We start from the raw sequence: 17,123 nt of genomic DNA on the forward strand, positions 1-17,123 counted from the left end.
TGTATGATTTTCATTGAACATACGGAAATGATGAGACAACCACAAGGGAGTGCATGGGAAGAAAAAACATTTGTTGGCTAATACGCCACTTTTGCCATTATAACTTAGCATCCCAATAAAAGTCATGACTTTATATAATGCAACATATGTTTGAGTAATGATAAAAAAAACATCGAAATTGATTTGATACAAACAGAACATGTATGTAATGTAATTAATATAAAGAAAATACAATACGTAATTATAAATAAATAAATTAATAGGATGGATGAAGTGTGATTTGCAAAAAAATGATTAAAAAATGCTACAAAAAAGTTGGTTATAAATTGCGAACGTGTTATATTGATATTAACCTGACAAATTAAATATATTTGCAAAATTTATAAATAAATTGAAGTGTCGATAAAAACAGAGTTCTTTTCAATAACATCATCTCCGGTGCAAGTGAGTGACACCAAGTAGCAACCTGCATTTCCCACCAACATGTGTTGGATATTTTAGGTCGTATCCAACCCCGACTCTTATTCATTGTTTTTATGCCCAAACTGTCATCCCTCTGCATGAGTTGACATATTGAAAAGAAAACCATATTGTTTAAAAATAAAAGGAAAACAAAAGATTGAAAATTGAAACGATGAATTGAAGTTAATGTTTTGAACCTTAAAAGTGGCAAATTTATGAAGCTTATCGAATATGCAAGTTTCAATGCGACATCTAAACTCCAAATTTTAACAACCCATCTAAAAGAAGAGAATTTATTAAACATTCAGAGTAAAAATAAGAAAATACTCTGCTTATTTGTATTGGAGATAGATTTGAGTTTTTGACCATTTCAGGTCAAATACTTCAGAATTATAGTACAGATAAATCACATCTAAATAAAGGACGCAAGGTATAATAATATTGGAAAAAGAAAAAAAGAAAAATACTAACTAACATCAATCTTTTCTCTCTTTGCAACAGACTCCCAATCTTTTGCAACAATATCAATTCGCCAGTCAAGACTAACAATTAGACCCTTAGTACCTTGATGATGACCATCTACCCAAAAACATGCAAAGTAGTTGCTTGATTCGTTAGTTGTAAATGCAAATTGACCATGAATCATGTTCTCTTTGTGGTGGAGATTGTTTCCATATGGTGCGTTTACCTGTTATTTATTCAAATCAAACACTTAATTTCTTCATACAGATACAAATACTATCATCATCAAAACTACAATCTACAAGTATGTAGTGTTTGGTATGATGGAATGAATCAGGCAAGGAATGGAATGCAATCAAGAAAAACTGTTTGTTTTGTCCCAAAATAGCTACATTGCAATTGCATTAAGACATGTCCTTTTTAGTTATGAAAACTAATAATGGTTCTTACTTCTAAATGATTCAAATCAGGCTCCTGTTTCTTTCATCCTCCAAAATTAGAAAAAAGCTCTTGTTTTGTATTTCAACACCCTTCATACGATTGCTAAAGTATTGACATTAGCCATCAGTACAAAAGCTACTGCCACACAATTAACTGGATCGACTTTTCTCGATGCAATGTTTATGTGTTCACATTGAACCTAAAACAAGTATGCCACTAAGGGATATTCAAGTGATTATATGATATTTAATAATCAAAATCAGGTAATCAGCTACGATGAAAAAACTATTTCAATTAATTCGCACATAAAATTTCAACTCAACCAGATCAAGATCTAGGAGTAACTGCTTAACCTAGATGAGTAAAGTTGCGCAAAGAAGATCGATGTTTACCCGAACAGAAATTGTTGCGTCCAAGGGCATATAGGCGTCCTCTTGACCACTGATGAGGGAGTAATCACAATTTAACTAAAGCCCTAGTATACCTGGGTGGAGGTTACACCATTAAGGTCGTTGGAAGCAGGAGAAAAAGAGAGGAAGAAAATGATTGATATTGAAGATTAGGGAAAAACGTAATATGCTGAATTCATTTGGAAGAGTTTCAATTTTGATTTTGATTTTATGGAGAAGAATAAAAATTAGAGAAGGATTAGAGGTAAAATGGAGTTTATCGTAATCTTAACATAAGGATAAGGGCTAAGAACAAAGGGAAGTGTTGGTATTTTACTTTACAGATTCGAGCGGGGAAAAATTGAGTGGGAGGGCTTACAGAATACCACGTGATAAAGCTCTTATTTTTTAGGATAGGAGATTATATTGCTTAATGTTTATTTAAAATTTGATAAAACTGTAAGAATGGTCATTGTGGTTAGCATTTCTAGAAAAAATGTCCAAGCCACTAAAGTTTTGGATCAGTGGTCCTTTTTTTGAGCTAGTTTCATTGTGTACATGGTTCCTCCAAAAAATGAAATGACTATTATCTTTGATGTATTTATTTTTCATTTTTTTAAGTTTAATACTTATTTATCTATTTTAATAATTAAAAAAATAAGAGAGGGCCCATTCCTCTCCCTCCCCCCCCCCTCCCTCTCTCTCTCTCACACACACACACACACACACATATACATCATCATCTCCATCTTCCCTGAAAATTAAAAAAATACATATACATACTTAGATTACCAATGGCTGCAACTTAAACACACACATACACACAACATACTGAAAAATGATTTTTTTTTCTCTCTCTCTACATATACATACACACTGGTCTGTATATATACTTACAACCCATCATCCAACATACCCAAATCATTTTATATTTTGTGATATTGTTTATTTGAATTCTGCAAAAGGAGAAAGAAAACAAAATGGAGCTTCATTTGTTCCTTGCTCTTTCTTCATCATCTTCATTTGCATCTTGTTCTTTAGAGTTTGATCTGATCAACTGCAACAATAACTACGTCTCTGAATCTAAAATCCCAATTCATCATTTGAAGAGGAAACAGGATGATGATGAGAACAAATTACTGAAATCGTCCTAGTGGTTTGGGTAAATTTGCACGTTTGGTCCCTAACTTTTATTTTGCACTTGGACAATCCTTACCTTCTGTTTTTACTACATGCCTGGTCTGTTTTCCGTCTATCCCAAATGTTAGGACCCCCACGTGCTTGGCACACTAAGGGTGTTTTCATCCTTTTATACATGACGTCTAAATGGATATGCCAATCATTTCTTCCTCCCAATCATTCACTTTATATGATCAAAAACACAAATGTTGACATCTCTCTCTCTCTCTCTCTCACATCTAAACCGTGTAGAAACCCCAACTATCATTCAAGGATAAATAAGTCGTGTGAAAATTGTTGGGTTATGAGCATTCTAACACTCCTAAGTGTACATGCAACCCTAAATACCTTGGATCTATGTTTTCTCTATTATACATGCAAATATGAACATCCAAGATATTATCCTAATCTAGCATACAAAACTATCAATATAACAAGATAGAATACATACCTCTTTGATGTAGAATGTCTTCATAAAGCTTGAGTGCCTAGTGCCCCAAGTGTGACACCTCAAATGGTTCACACAACACCATAAGCACTTGGAATAACTTAGAGAGAAATTGGAACACTTCATGAAATCGTCTAGCCCTCATACATACACATAGTCACGATTTCTTGAGCCATGGGTTTCTTTTATATGGTGGCTATTAGGGTTACACCATGTAACTCATGACTTTACCCATTCCTTATGCTCCATGGATTTTAACCTCCATGGAGTATCCATGGGTCACCCCATGGACTTAGTCCAACATAAGGAATCTTGGATCACAAGCCCACATATATAAGAATGAATGATTTACACAATCAACCCATATATTTAATGTCTCCTTTTGATCACTTAATTAATTCCAAATTAATTCTTGATCAATACTAATTAAATAACCTTATTAATATATTAGAACTTATAATATATTAACAAACCTTAAGTGTTATTTCTCTCATTTTAGTCTATCCAAGTGCATGATGCCATGCAACCCAAATGGACCATGCCAGGTCGGGTCAAGTCTTACCAATTATAGTTATGGACTTAGACATTAATCCAACAGTCTCCCACTTGGATAAGTCTAAAACTATTATTGCGTATGACTTCAGGAACCAACTAGCAATCGTAGCTCTCAAATGCTTTTGACGAACTCTGACCTTGTAGATGAACTCTGATCTTTGTCAATGACTTGTCCATTAGATAAGGGATCGTATATTCCTCCATTCTAGATATCATATGGACTGAGACATGGATTATAATCATTCTCTTTGTCCATTAGTTGTTTCCCGATTTCCGATTTATGACGACTGACTAATTGAACAAATCAAATCAGTCCTGGCCCGGCCGAGCACTTCCATTTGTCATCATCAAATCATCGAGGGGCCCACAGATATCGCTTTTATCCCGAAGGTAAAAGGAATGGATAAACTTCGACTCATATGACTTGTTCTACTACTTGTTGAATCATACACAAAGACACGTTTTATAACATCGAGTTACCAATGCGTTTCGTGTAATCAATGTACTATCAACTCATAGTAACAACTCATATCTCTAGGTTTGAAGAATATAAGATATTATCGTCTCATGATCACTCGTGATAAAATCCATGAAGTGATTCCAATGAGCGCGGGTTGAATCTAATACTAAGAACTTATGAGCACTCATGAGTGTTGTAGCCCTTTGTCCAACATCTTAGACCTCTACAAGCCAACCCATGACAATCTTAATTCATATCTACTTCCAACATATGACCGACTGTGGATGGTTTGAATAACTTAGTCATTCCGGAAGAATAACCTAGTTTATTCGGGAAGTCAAAACATGCAAAGTGAAACACAATAATAATTGAATCCAATATGGTCTCAGAACTTATGAATATAAATAAAACACTTTTTATTTATCACCATATGATTACACATTATTCATTGTATACTGCTTCAGCTATCAACATTATTCTTGAATTTAAAACGATAGTTGTCCCATGCTCCAAGCATGCACACTATGTTTTCTAAACACTAGTCATGTCATACACCAAGTATGCATAATATGTTTGTCTATGATCTTTACTTTGTGAACTAGGTCAATTGAACATAGCTTCAATGATTTTCTTTTCACACTCCCAAATCCTTACTGCAAATGCAAGAATTCCAAATTCATGTCATTTACTGAAATCTGTTAGATTCTAAACTTATATGCATCGATCCTCTTGTAATGATTATGCACAAAGTCAGAAAGACTTAACAACAATCATTACAGAGCATTCCAAAGGAGATCAAGTCCTTGGAACCATCCTTCTTGCATTAAGTTTCCTTAATCTTACACAGATTGAAAATTCTAACTTTGAAACATTTCCATATTCCATTTCGACTATCACTTCTGAACAAGAGTTGACTCCTTACAGATTATGTCAATATGGTCCTTCCAGAATTATCAGTATACTTCCAATTGTCCTTGAGCAACCAATCTTTGGTAAACCTTAGATTGTCCTCGACAATTGTTTAATCCTTTTAGTCATATCCAGTTCTAAACCTTTTCCCTTCTTAATGCCCTAGGCATTTGGAAAATTTTAGAAAGGATGAATATAGCACATGTAATCGGTCCTATATCCGAAGCATATGGGACACGATTCATGATGTCTCACATAAAGACTAAACCAGTCTTTTGCTATAACATTTCCATTTCTATTTGCCAAGTTCTCATAATTCAGATTATGAAAAGGGATGCCGTAATCATAATCGAATTTAAGAACACAAATAATGGACCCATATACAGAATTTCCTTATGTTGAGCCATTCCAACATGAAATTCATATATATTCTTGACTAAATGATTAAAACCTCATGATCTAAGCTTATAGATTTGAGATGAAGTATAATTTCCTCTCCCTTAATTATAGCAAAACAACTTTTTCCCAATTGAAACCTTTTGTTTTCTATAATTAACATTGCTAGCTTGCAATACTTATCGTAACTATCATGCTCCCACTAACATGATGATCATTAGCATAACACTTATGCTCCCACTAGCTTTGACATATACTCAGAAAGCTCGACTTCTAGAAATCAATACTTTATTGACTTTGTTACCAAAGTTCAGATTTCTGATACTAGATTGTTTTGATAAGACTTTATCAAAAACATACACCTTCTCTTAGATAGCTCATGGGTGTGTCAAAACAATTTTAAGAACTATGAAAAGGGATGCCGTAATCATAGTCTTGATCGTTTTGACCTTTTCCATTTCTCACAAGTCCAAGTTAGTGTGCCGGTAAACCACACACGCTCCACTAACGACTTTGAGAATGCAAATATCACAATTGCTATCTAGCTAAAATCTACTTAGTGAAAGTGTTTCCTCACCATCATTTTTCATGAATCGGAGAGAAACTTTATGACACTTAGATTTAATGGTGTATGTGTTCTTATCCATGTGAATTGTCAAAACCATAGTCACAAGACAAGGATAATGACAAATCCAAACTCATATGGACTGAACTCAATCTTAATTTCTTGCCACCTGGTAGCTCAAGGGCCTACCATTGCTTCCAAGTTGTTGTGCAACACATTGAGAACTCTAAGAACTCATATGCAAAGCCAACTTTAACTAGAATGGGCACAGAATATGTCAACACGATAGGTTATAAACCTCAAGTCGTGTGCTAGTGAAGAACTTCAGGTTTCATTCTTGATTAGTTCTTGAGAATTTCAAGACCTTTAAGACTCCCACTGTCCTCTTGACCTATAAGACTCCCTTGTCAAACATCCAAGAGATAGTGCGGATTCTAATCAAGACAAACACTTCACACAATTGGCCTTAGTTGGTCTTTGTTTTATCCAAAACATCACAACTTACCAATTTCAAATGTACAAGAGTAGAAAACTTTTACTCTTACATTTGTCAAGTGTTTTAAACCTACTTTAAGACATGTCACTCAAATTACAATCTTGGAGTATGACTCTAAGACTTGTATTGGAACGAAGTATGACTCATCTTCTTGATTTAACCATTTCAACAATTCAAGATCCCTTCTTCTTAGTCATAAGAATGCACTAAGACTTCCTTAGAGAACTAATTTTGATATGGTTTCTTAATCATTAAGATGATCACAAAACTGATACTAAAGTACTCTCCCATCTTTTCAGATTTGAGAAACTTTTATCCTTCTGCCTAATTTGATTCTTCTTATTCGCTCTGCTATGCATTGGAACCTTTTCCAATGTCTCAGAGTTACACTTAAGCTTGTAAGTATAATCATATTTACTGAACTCTAGTAAAATATGACGAATAGCCTTATATCTTTTGTGGTGGACTTAATCAGTGCACATGACTATGTACTCGATCCCTTAGTCCATTACTTGACTCACACATCCATGTGAATAAGTAATTAGTCTTAATTTTTCCAATACTTGAAAAGTTCTCATTCATCATGCTATACAACTTGCATGATTCCAAGTCCCGGTCCAATTGAGACTTTGGATGATGAGAATCTTTCCTTATTTGGTAAATTTAGACATTACCACAAATGAAGGAATCAATTTCATATTTCCACTCTTGCTATTAATGGAATCATATAAGCAACAATTTTTCCTCAAATGCCATTGTAAGGATATTTTTAAAATAAATAAAATCAAAAATTTTTCTTTTATTTTAAAACTATGCGGAAAACTTATCCTTACAATCCATATAAAAACTTGTTGTTATCTATTCCTTAGCAATATCTCATAACTCTTAAGAAGTAGCTCAAGAATCCGATTTTCAAACTACGCGATAGAAATCCATCTATGCGATCAGATTCAGCATATTCTTTCTTTAAGTTCCTTTACTTTTCTTTGATTCTTAAAGCATTACCATGTGACCCAGTCACATCATGTATCAGGAATCTCAGAATAGAAACTTAACAGAGTTAGATTAGTGGATTTTACCTGAAGTAGAGTCAATCTTATTGACTTTAACATCCTTAGGTAAATTTGGCAGCTTCGCAAATAATGACCCTTTCTTTGGCAATATAAACATATGGACCCTTTGATAATGGTACACGGGACTATCACAGACTTAGCTTTTCTCTTTACCATTTGTTCAACCGAGTTGACTATGGCCGATCCCTTTCCATTGGGAAGAGAATGCTTTTTCTGTATTTCCAATGTCACCATTGTCAATGTCCATAAAGTTTCAGGAAGTTGATCTTAACAATAAATAAGATCATTAAGGGTCTTGTCATAGTCTATTTCATAGGTGTCCCAAAGGAACTCACTATGTGACTTAGAAAGTGATTGAACCACCAACTTTCTCAAGACTTTGACACCCAACTCTCCCGGCTTGTCAATATGTGACTACATCTCCAAGATGTGATCACACCTAGACCTTGCCTTGCCATTAGGGCTTGAGTGATCTTAAACTTTTCAAGAACTTGTGGGTTAGGGAGAATAATTGGAGGAGGAGAAAGAAGTATGATATCCATGGGACATCATCTTCATTAGGAATGCTTGTTTCAAGAGATTTGGGAAGGTCATAAATGTCTAAACCAGACATGTTTTGGGAGATATTCAAGATAGTTGATCTTAAAGTCCTTAATATGACACCCAATATGAAATATTAAGGCTAGGACCCAACAAACTATTTTATAACTTAGAAGAGGTATGCCGTAATCCAAGCTATAAAACAATTTGAAGGTAGGTGAATGACGATTCACCAATTTCCACCAAGATAAACGAAATGTATTATTAGGTTTTAATTGGATTTGAAACTCCTAGATCTTTTGAGATTCATTGAACTGTTCAATGGCATGTTTCAATCTCGAGTGTGCCCTTCAGGTTTTGTGACTGGGATGCCGAGGATCACAAAACAAGGTGTGAAGTAACCATGCAAATTACTTGGTACCCTTAAGTGTTTATCCCTCAATCGATGTGCCGGTTAACCACACACGCTCCATCGATACTATGATAAACATTAAGTTACCCTTTGCCTACCTTGTTAAATACGAGTTAGTGTGCCGGTTAACCACACACGCTCCACTAACCGACTTAAACAAAGTGCAAAGTGTAATTTCATGGATTAGCACCTTCTTCACATTTTCCTAAGTAACTAAGATTGGGTATTATTTAGAGTTTAGTTACTTAGTATTTATCATTAATACTTTTAATGAAGGGAGAATTATAGTCATGTCAAACCCGTTCGGCTAACGACCCTCCACCAGTCAAGCAAGCGGTGGGTGAGAGTGGACACCCATTAAGTTGCCATTTTATAGGCAACAACCTTATACCCACCTTATAGACCGGCTTCGTGAATGAGGCGTACTAGCGGTAAGATCGACTTTACTCTTATACATATATATATATATATATATATATATATATATATATATATATATATATATATATATATATATATATATATATTAACTTATAATATTATAAAGTATAAGGGTTGAATTTTAACTTTTAAAATTCTAAGGGCTAACTTGGAATTAAAGTATTCATAAGAGAAAACTTTACAAATTCCAAAACTTGAGGGCAAGTTTTGAAACTATTCAAAACTAATTAATTCCATAACTTATGTGTTTAAAGTAGTTTTAATCCAAAAACTCTTCAAGTTCCATAACTTGAGGACAAATTATGGAAGACTTTAAACTAATAAAGAATTAACTTTTTCTTTATTTTATAACTTATGAAATTAATTAAGGTTACATTATTATTTTTTTATATTTATTTAATGAAGAGACTCTTGGTCCTCCATAACTTGAGGACAAATTATGGAGTCATAACTCCAATTAATTAGAACTAGACTCTTCATTTTTGTAACCTTTGCCAACTTTATGAGTTTTATGAGTCTTTAATGTGACTCTTCATGTAACTTGAGGATAAGTTACACAAACACATTTTATACTCAACTCTTAGATTAAAATGGATTGAAAACAACTATTTCATTCAACTTTTCTATTAATCTAAGAAACTCATAAGAACAAGATAATTCAAATCAAACTTTTTCATGTAATTAGTCTAACCTTTAAACTAATACAAAACATGAATCTATTGACAATTATCTTTGAAAATGGATTAGCATGAACATTACCACATCAAAAAACAAGTTTATAAGTTCAAAAACAACTTAGGGTAATGTTCCTAGTCCATTTCTAGCTAAAAACCTCGAAGATATGCTGTCTGGGGTCCAACTCGTTGAGTGCATGAACACAACTCGGCGAGTTGGATGCTTTTTGCCTTGGACTCGTCGAGTCCCTTCGAGGACTCGGCGAGTCAGCTGGGCTGACAGCATCAAAACTCGATTTTTCAGCTTCTATTGCAGGTATAACAAGAAAACAAGCCTAGGCTCTGATACCACTGTTGGGTTATAAGCATTCTAACACTCCTAAGTGTACTTGCAACCCTAAATACCTTGGATCTATGTTTTCTCTATTATACATGCAAATATGAACATCCAAGATATTATCCTAATCTAGCATACAAAACTATCAATATAACAAGATAGAATACATACCTCTTTGATGTAGAATGTCTTCATAAAGCTTGAGTGCCTAGTGCCCCAAGTGTGACACCTCAAATGGTTCACACAACACCATAAGCACTTGGAATAACTTAGAGAGAAATTGGAACACTTCATGAAATCGTCTAGCCCTCATACATACACATAGTCACGATTTCTTGAGCCATGGGTTTCTTTTATATGGTGGCTATTAGGGTTACACCATGTAACTCATGACTTTACCCATTCCTTATGCTCCATGGATTTTAACCTCCATGGAGTATCCATGGGTCACCCCATGGACTTAGTCCAACATAAGGAATCTTGGATCACAAGCCCACATATATAAGAATGAATGATTTACACAATCAACCCATATATTTAATTAGTCTCCTTTTGATCACTTAATTAATTCCAAATTAATTCTTGATCAATACTAATTAAATAACCTTATTAATATATTAGAACTTATAATATATTAACAAACCTTAAGTGTTATTTCTCTCATTTTAGTCTATCCAAGTGCATGATGCCATGCAACCCAAATGGACCATGCCGGGTCGGGTCAGGTCTTACCAATTATAGTTATGGACTTAGACATTAATCCAACAAAAATATCATTGGAAATATAAGCGATAGTATTATGATTGTGCCAAACATGTAGGATTGACATGGGTTTGCTCAATAATGACTTTGCTATAAGTATTATGTGTAGTGAACATTTCACTACTACAAAGGGCAGAATCTACATGAATAATGAGTGAAAGAAAGCTATCAAGTATCGGGAAAAATGATACAAGTTCATGAAGATAATGTTGTTGAGAAAGTTTACTACTACTCGATGTTTTCACTATATCTCAAATTCTAAAGTTCTGATTTATTTGAATCGAGATATTTTGGAAACTAGACAAGATTCTAACAAATTTCATGTTTCATGTTTTTATTGAGTCTGCTTTATTCTCCTTAAAAATGGTCACAAAAGATGAAGGGTAGGTGTAGGTGTCCTTATTTTGAACTTGGATGGTTCAAACATAAGTCGGACTGTCCACATTAGAAGGAAATGGATTGATTGAATACCTAAGCCGGATTCATAAAGATTTGCGAATGCGCATATTCTGTATGGCATCTATAAGATGTCTAACAGGAGTATTCGTAGAATATCCTAGCCGAGTAACTAGAATTCCGAGATAAACTTCAAATGTGATTAACGTTTATGATAGTTAGAGTTTCATGAGGATTTGAAGTAATTACTTGTCAAATATTTGTATGTCATTCATTAAATTTTTTTAGACTTCTTAAGTGTGTCGAACTGTGATATTCTTTATAATATGTGGAATCCAAGCATTTTAGTCTACCAACAATTGAATCCAAGCTCAATTGTGCATCGCTCTATCCATAATTAAACATAGGTGATCAGTCTACGTCTAGTTGTAATTCGGCCCATTTACAACTAACTTAGCTAAGGCATTTGATCTAAAACATTACGTTGTATTAGAATTCGAGGGTTCAAATTTATATAAAACTCTATATTTGTAGGCTAAGGGATATACCTAACTTAAGAGAGTAAGCCCTAGGCTATAGTCACGCTTTCCTAAGAAAGTACTTGTTTGCTATAGCCAATAGCTCTTATACCAATCTGTCGCACCCCTGGCCACCGACGGAAATGCAAAGTTGCGTAACATAAATCAGTAATCACATTTATTGAAAATATATTGAATAATAAAAAGATAATATTATATTATTACCGAATTAGAAATTACATTGGCAATTGCTATTGCTAAATCACTACACACACCTCACAGATCGGTATCTATAAAGGTATGTCCAATAATGGAAAGTCTTCTATGCGAACATTTTCGACCTACTAATAAACCTGATAATACATGCATTAAGATATGTCAACAAAAATTGTTGGTGAGTTCTATAGGTATTTGATACAATGTACATGTCACACCTTGGCCTAGCGGTGGAAACGTCGGGCGGTGTGAATGTGGGGAAATTAGACCGCGCCATACAAATATATATTGAACATAACACAAAGCTATATTACAAACATTTCTTTTATTTATTAAAATTTATTTTGGGATTACATTGTTTTAAAAGTCTAGCACGCTTCCTAAACAAGACTAAAACGACAAACAAACGGAACTAAACTCCAACAGCTTCCTTGAAGATCTCCACTTCATTGACACAATCATCCTCCTCATTGACACGACTATCCTCCACACTCATCTCCCTGAGAATACATGTATTTTTGAAAACAGTCAACATAATGTTGGTGAGTGCACATGTTTTTATAGTTTTCGAGTTTTATTGGATTGTATTAATTTAAGAATCCTTTTTCTTTTAGAGAAACATTTCCTAAGCTATTTATCAACCCTAGCTTACTATCTTTTATGATATCTTACGATCCTATCTTATTATTGGTTCTTGTCAAGGCCAACAAAATAAATAACCCTAAATCTTTTACACTAAAATAATGTATAGTCGTAAAGGGGTCGAATTCGTGGAGATTGGTTCAGTTTTATGACTCTATACAAAATCTCTTTGCAAAAGTACTTGTAAAATGACAATGAAAATAAAAATGGGGGGTTTTGGACTTTTTGAAATACTTAAATTAAAACTTGAATTAAATTGACAATTCAACAAAAATAAGAGTTTGATGTAAAATCAATAAGGGAGAAATTGTTGACTTAAGGTTTCCTTACCTTGACTTTTGATGAACATATCATTAGAATCCAGTGGTGCAATACTTGTTTTAAATCCTTAATTGGACTATAGTAATCCAAGAAGCTTGAGATTACCTAGACTTTTCTTAGTTGTTAAAATGGTCAAAGAAGCTCATAACAATTTACTTAGTCAAAGTCACAATTTCCATTAAGCATGTAATTAGTGAAAGTCAACTAGCATTAAGAATCAAAAGTCACCAAATCCAAGAGGATTCAAATTCTTTCACTACCATGTTGGAGAAAATGTTTTTATGATTGTGTGAAGTAAAACTAACACAACAATCACTTTGTTGCTTGCTAATTTGAAGATCCTTTACTTAATCAAGAAATTATCCAACTAATCACCACAAGCATATTTAAACTTACGAATAAAAACATACAAGTAGTAATAAGATGTTAAAACATAAAACATTATCATAAAGATTCAAGAACAAGTTCATGGAATCTTCAACATTGAACAAACATTCAAAGAATTCCACAAAAGTCAACCAAGTTTTTGTATAGCCTAGCAGGGCTAAACTAAAGAAAAAAAGATAAGAAAAGATTGTACAAAACATTCAATAAGATTAAGGGGTGAAAAGATGATGTTCTTCAAGTATTCTTGGCCTTCAAAACCTTCAAAATCTTTAGAGAAAAAGCTCTAATTTCTGATGTGCAAGCGTGTAGAAAAGTGGCACACCAACCTTCCCTATATAGACTTCTAATTGAAATCCCGAAATTGCCCCTGCTGTGTCATGCATGGCCGCGCAACCTTGTGCAGGTGGCATCAGGTTGTGGGTTTCTTTGAGTGTTGGGCCTCCACAACTTAGCCCATTGGCCCAATTCGAGTCCGATTAGCTTCTATCCCCTTTTTCTTCAAGTTCTCTTTATTTTAAGCCCAAGATGGCTTCTCCAAACGATCCATAGCTTCCGTAATCTCCCGATCATCAATCCACGCACGCTCGAATGTTCTTCCATTTTTTTTTTTTGCAAATTTAAAATTTATTTCTTCCAAGCCTTCAAATAATTGACAATGCCCACTTTATACATCATCTACATAGTTATAAAACCCAAAATTCTTGACAACTTCTAAGACTAGTCGCTTCCCAAAGATCCCGCTCTGCTTATCTCCTTAAAACCTGCATTTATGCTCACGGAATTCGAAAGTACCCAAAAGTAGTCATAAAATAACAAAAATGAAAATATGCATGTAAATTAACTAAAATAAACTATAAAAAGAAGTAAATAAAATAAACTATCAATTATCTTTTAGGATATCTAGCTATCCTATTATCTTTTAGGATATCTAACGATCCTATTATCTTTTAGGATATCCACCGATCCTATCTTTTTATCTTTAATGATGCCTAACGATCCTAATTAACTATTTTTTTGGGATATTTAACGATCCTAACTTATTTTATCTACCATTCTATGACGTCCCTAATGGTTGTCTGATCTCTAAGGTCATCAAATGTATTACCATTAGCCCCCATAATTGACGTTGTTTGACTAATAATTTTCCCTACCATGACGCTTCATCGGACGTCGAATAGTGAATAATAAGAAAGTTATTTTGTCGAGATTGTAGCTAGCAATTGCTGGTGGGTTATCAGACCCAGTATATATCTATACATATCTTTCTAGCTCTCGCAAGATTAACAATTATAAGTATCCAGGAATGTCGAATTTAATCAAGGCCGTTGGATGAATATTAACAACTCACTAACGCATTGATCTTATACATTTTATCTTTTATCTTTTATCCTTCCTTGGGATATCCTAAAACTATCACAATATAAATCTTTTATCTTAATTTGATAATTATAACTTTTTATCTCATAATTATTTTGTATATATAAGTATTCATATATATATATATATATATATATATATATATATATATATATATATATATATATATATATATATATATATATATATATATATACACCCTAAATATGGTTATTTGAAAACATGATATTCAGGCACAGTAACACCTAGGTACAGTGCATATCCCTATATTTAACCAACATAACTTATAGATACTACATTATCCTAGGGAATTGGCCATAATAACATCTAGGTATTATCTACTCTTAGACTACCGGGCATCATATCTCTTATACATAATATCATAGCTTACAACTAGGAATAGTCTATACAGCTATATTATCCTAATGTTTTAAGCTTGAAAATGATTTTTATATTTATAAGCATAAATATATTTTGATAAACCCATTTGATAAAAATGTATTCCGCCCTAATGATCATTTAAAATAGTGAAATAGGGGTCGTGAACTCACCCTAGTTGCATGAAACCTTTTTTTTCTATATGAACAGTTTTTTTTTTATTTTTATTTTTTATTTTTATTTTTTATTTTTTACAAAACATCGTTGTTAAAAAAAGGTTTTTTATGTTAAAAATTTCTTTTTTTTTTGTATGAAGTTGGTCCAAAAGGTTTTTCGTATAGTAGATTTTTTATGTGAAAATATGATTTATACAAAAAACATATTTTCACATAAAAACCCTATTTTTTTAAAAAAACATTTTTTTGCATAAATAACATATTTTTACATAAAAAATAAAGATATTTATAAAAATAATTTTTGACATGTTATTCATTTTTGAATTCTACAGGTGTACAAACAAAAATAATTTTTAAAAAGACAAAACTAAGAAAATGGTTCATGTGGTAGTAAAAAATCTGTGAATTTGGTCCAAAAAACTTTGGTGGTGATTAGTTGTCAAATTTTAGATACCTCGTGTGCTTTTGGTCCCTATGTTTTGTTTTTTTTTTTTTTTTTTTTTTTTTTTGTGGTTTTAGTCCACACCCTACCCGAAATGACGAAAATTCCCTTAATAATTATTTTTTAATTTCTTTTAATAATTTTATTATTATGTAATTAAAAAAACAAAATAAAATCCCACTTACCCACCTACCCCTCCTAATTTCTTTTTAATATTTGGTACCACTATCCCGTCACTACCATAGTCAGATTGCCAACCACCTCACCGGAACACCACCATTCTTCTTTAATACTTACTATATCACCTTCACTGGAACCTCCATAAACCACTCTTATACCTCCACCAACATAACATTAAGATCCAAAAATAAAAAATGGTTCTATAAATCAAATTATCCATCGAAATTGAAGGAAGGGGGAAGTGGGGAGGGACTGGAGGTGGGTTAAACGATGTTTGGATGAACAAGATTGGTTCTCGTGGTAGGTTTATTTCGAATGGAGAAACAAATGAGCGGTGGTGATTTTTCACAGTAATGGTAGGGATGGTGGTTGATGAGATTTTTCGCCCGTCTAGGCACCAACGTTCATCTCCCTAGCTTTGTTTATGCATAGAAATCCAACCCCTACTCCCTTATCGAGTCACCGTCTTCCCCACATCACCTTAACCTTAAAACCCACAATTACACCGCTATTATCAACCTTGACCCACCATCTCATCAATAGAGATCCAACACTAATGTGACTGTCCACCATCTTGACGCTTCATCATTATCTTCTTCAGATAACAAGGCAACTTGTAATGAAGGGTAGATCAATTTCCCTCTAAACTGGGATCTAAGGCTTGAGCAGAAGAGTACTTGAAAATGGTGGATTGAAATTTGAGTTTGGAGGCGTTGATTATGGTCATATGGTACTCTAACTTGACAATAAGTTCTGTAGTTTAGGGTTTGCAAACCCTAGCTCCATCAACAATGAAATCTATGTCAGATGTGATGGGGACGAACCGCCTGAAAGATAAAATGGGGTGAAAGATCATATAAGAATGATAGCAGTCGTTTCCGGTGAGATATGCGGCTGCCGGTGGTTGTTCCAGACATGAACCACTCACGCATCACCAAACATTTTTGGACTAAAGCCACATTTTTTTTTGTTAACCACAAGAATCATTTTTGCAAATTTGTCATTTAAAAAACCAAGATATTTAACTGTTTAAAAATATTTTTTTTTTCAAAATATTTTTCCAAAAATAAATATTCAATTTTTTAGTCA

At 33.4% G+C, this 17,123-nt stretch overlaps 1 protein-coding gene across 4 annotated transcripts; it reads right to left on the reverse strand.

Moving 5' to 3' along the window:
• Positions 1–294: 294 nt before the first annotated feature.
• On the reverse strand, positions 295–2,128 carry LOC145008482 (transmembrane emp24 domain-containing protein p24delta3-like). Of its 4 annotated transcripts, none has more exons than XM_078967081.1 (4): positions 1,758–2,128; positions 934–1,150; positions 660–740; positions 295–556 (listed from the first exon to the last, which is right to left on the reverse strand). In XM_078967081.1, exons 1-3 carry the CDS (start codon positions 1,785–1,787, stop codon positions 715–717), a joined length of 273 nt encoding a protein of 90 aa, XP_078823207.1. In that variant the 5' UTR covers positions 1,788–2,128; the 3' UTR covers positions 295–556; positions 660–714. The 4 variants fall into 4 exon arrangements, 2 of the variants coding, with proteins under 2 accessions (XP_078823207.1, XP_078823208.1); XM_078967082.1 differs by having other exon boundaries at positions 938–1,150; positions 1,758–2,127; XR_013663479.1 differs by lacking the exon at positions 660–740 and having other exon boundaries at positions 938–1,150; positions 1,758–2,127.
• Between the last annotated feature and the right edge of the window lie 14,995 nt (positions 2,129–17,123).

Source organism: Lactuca saligna, chromosome 8, assembly GCF_052625555.1.
Source record: "Lactuca saligna cultivar CGN05327 chromosome 8, ASM5262555v1, whole genome shotgun sequence".
In the NCBI taxonomy this organism is placed as follows: domain Eukaryota; kingdom Viridiplantae; phylum Streptophyta; class Magnoliopsida; order Asterales; family Asteraceae; genus Lactuca; species Lactuca saligna.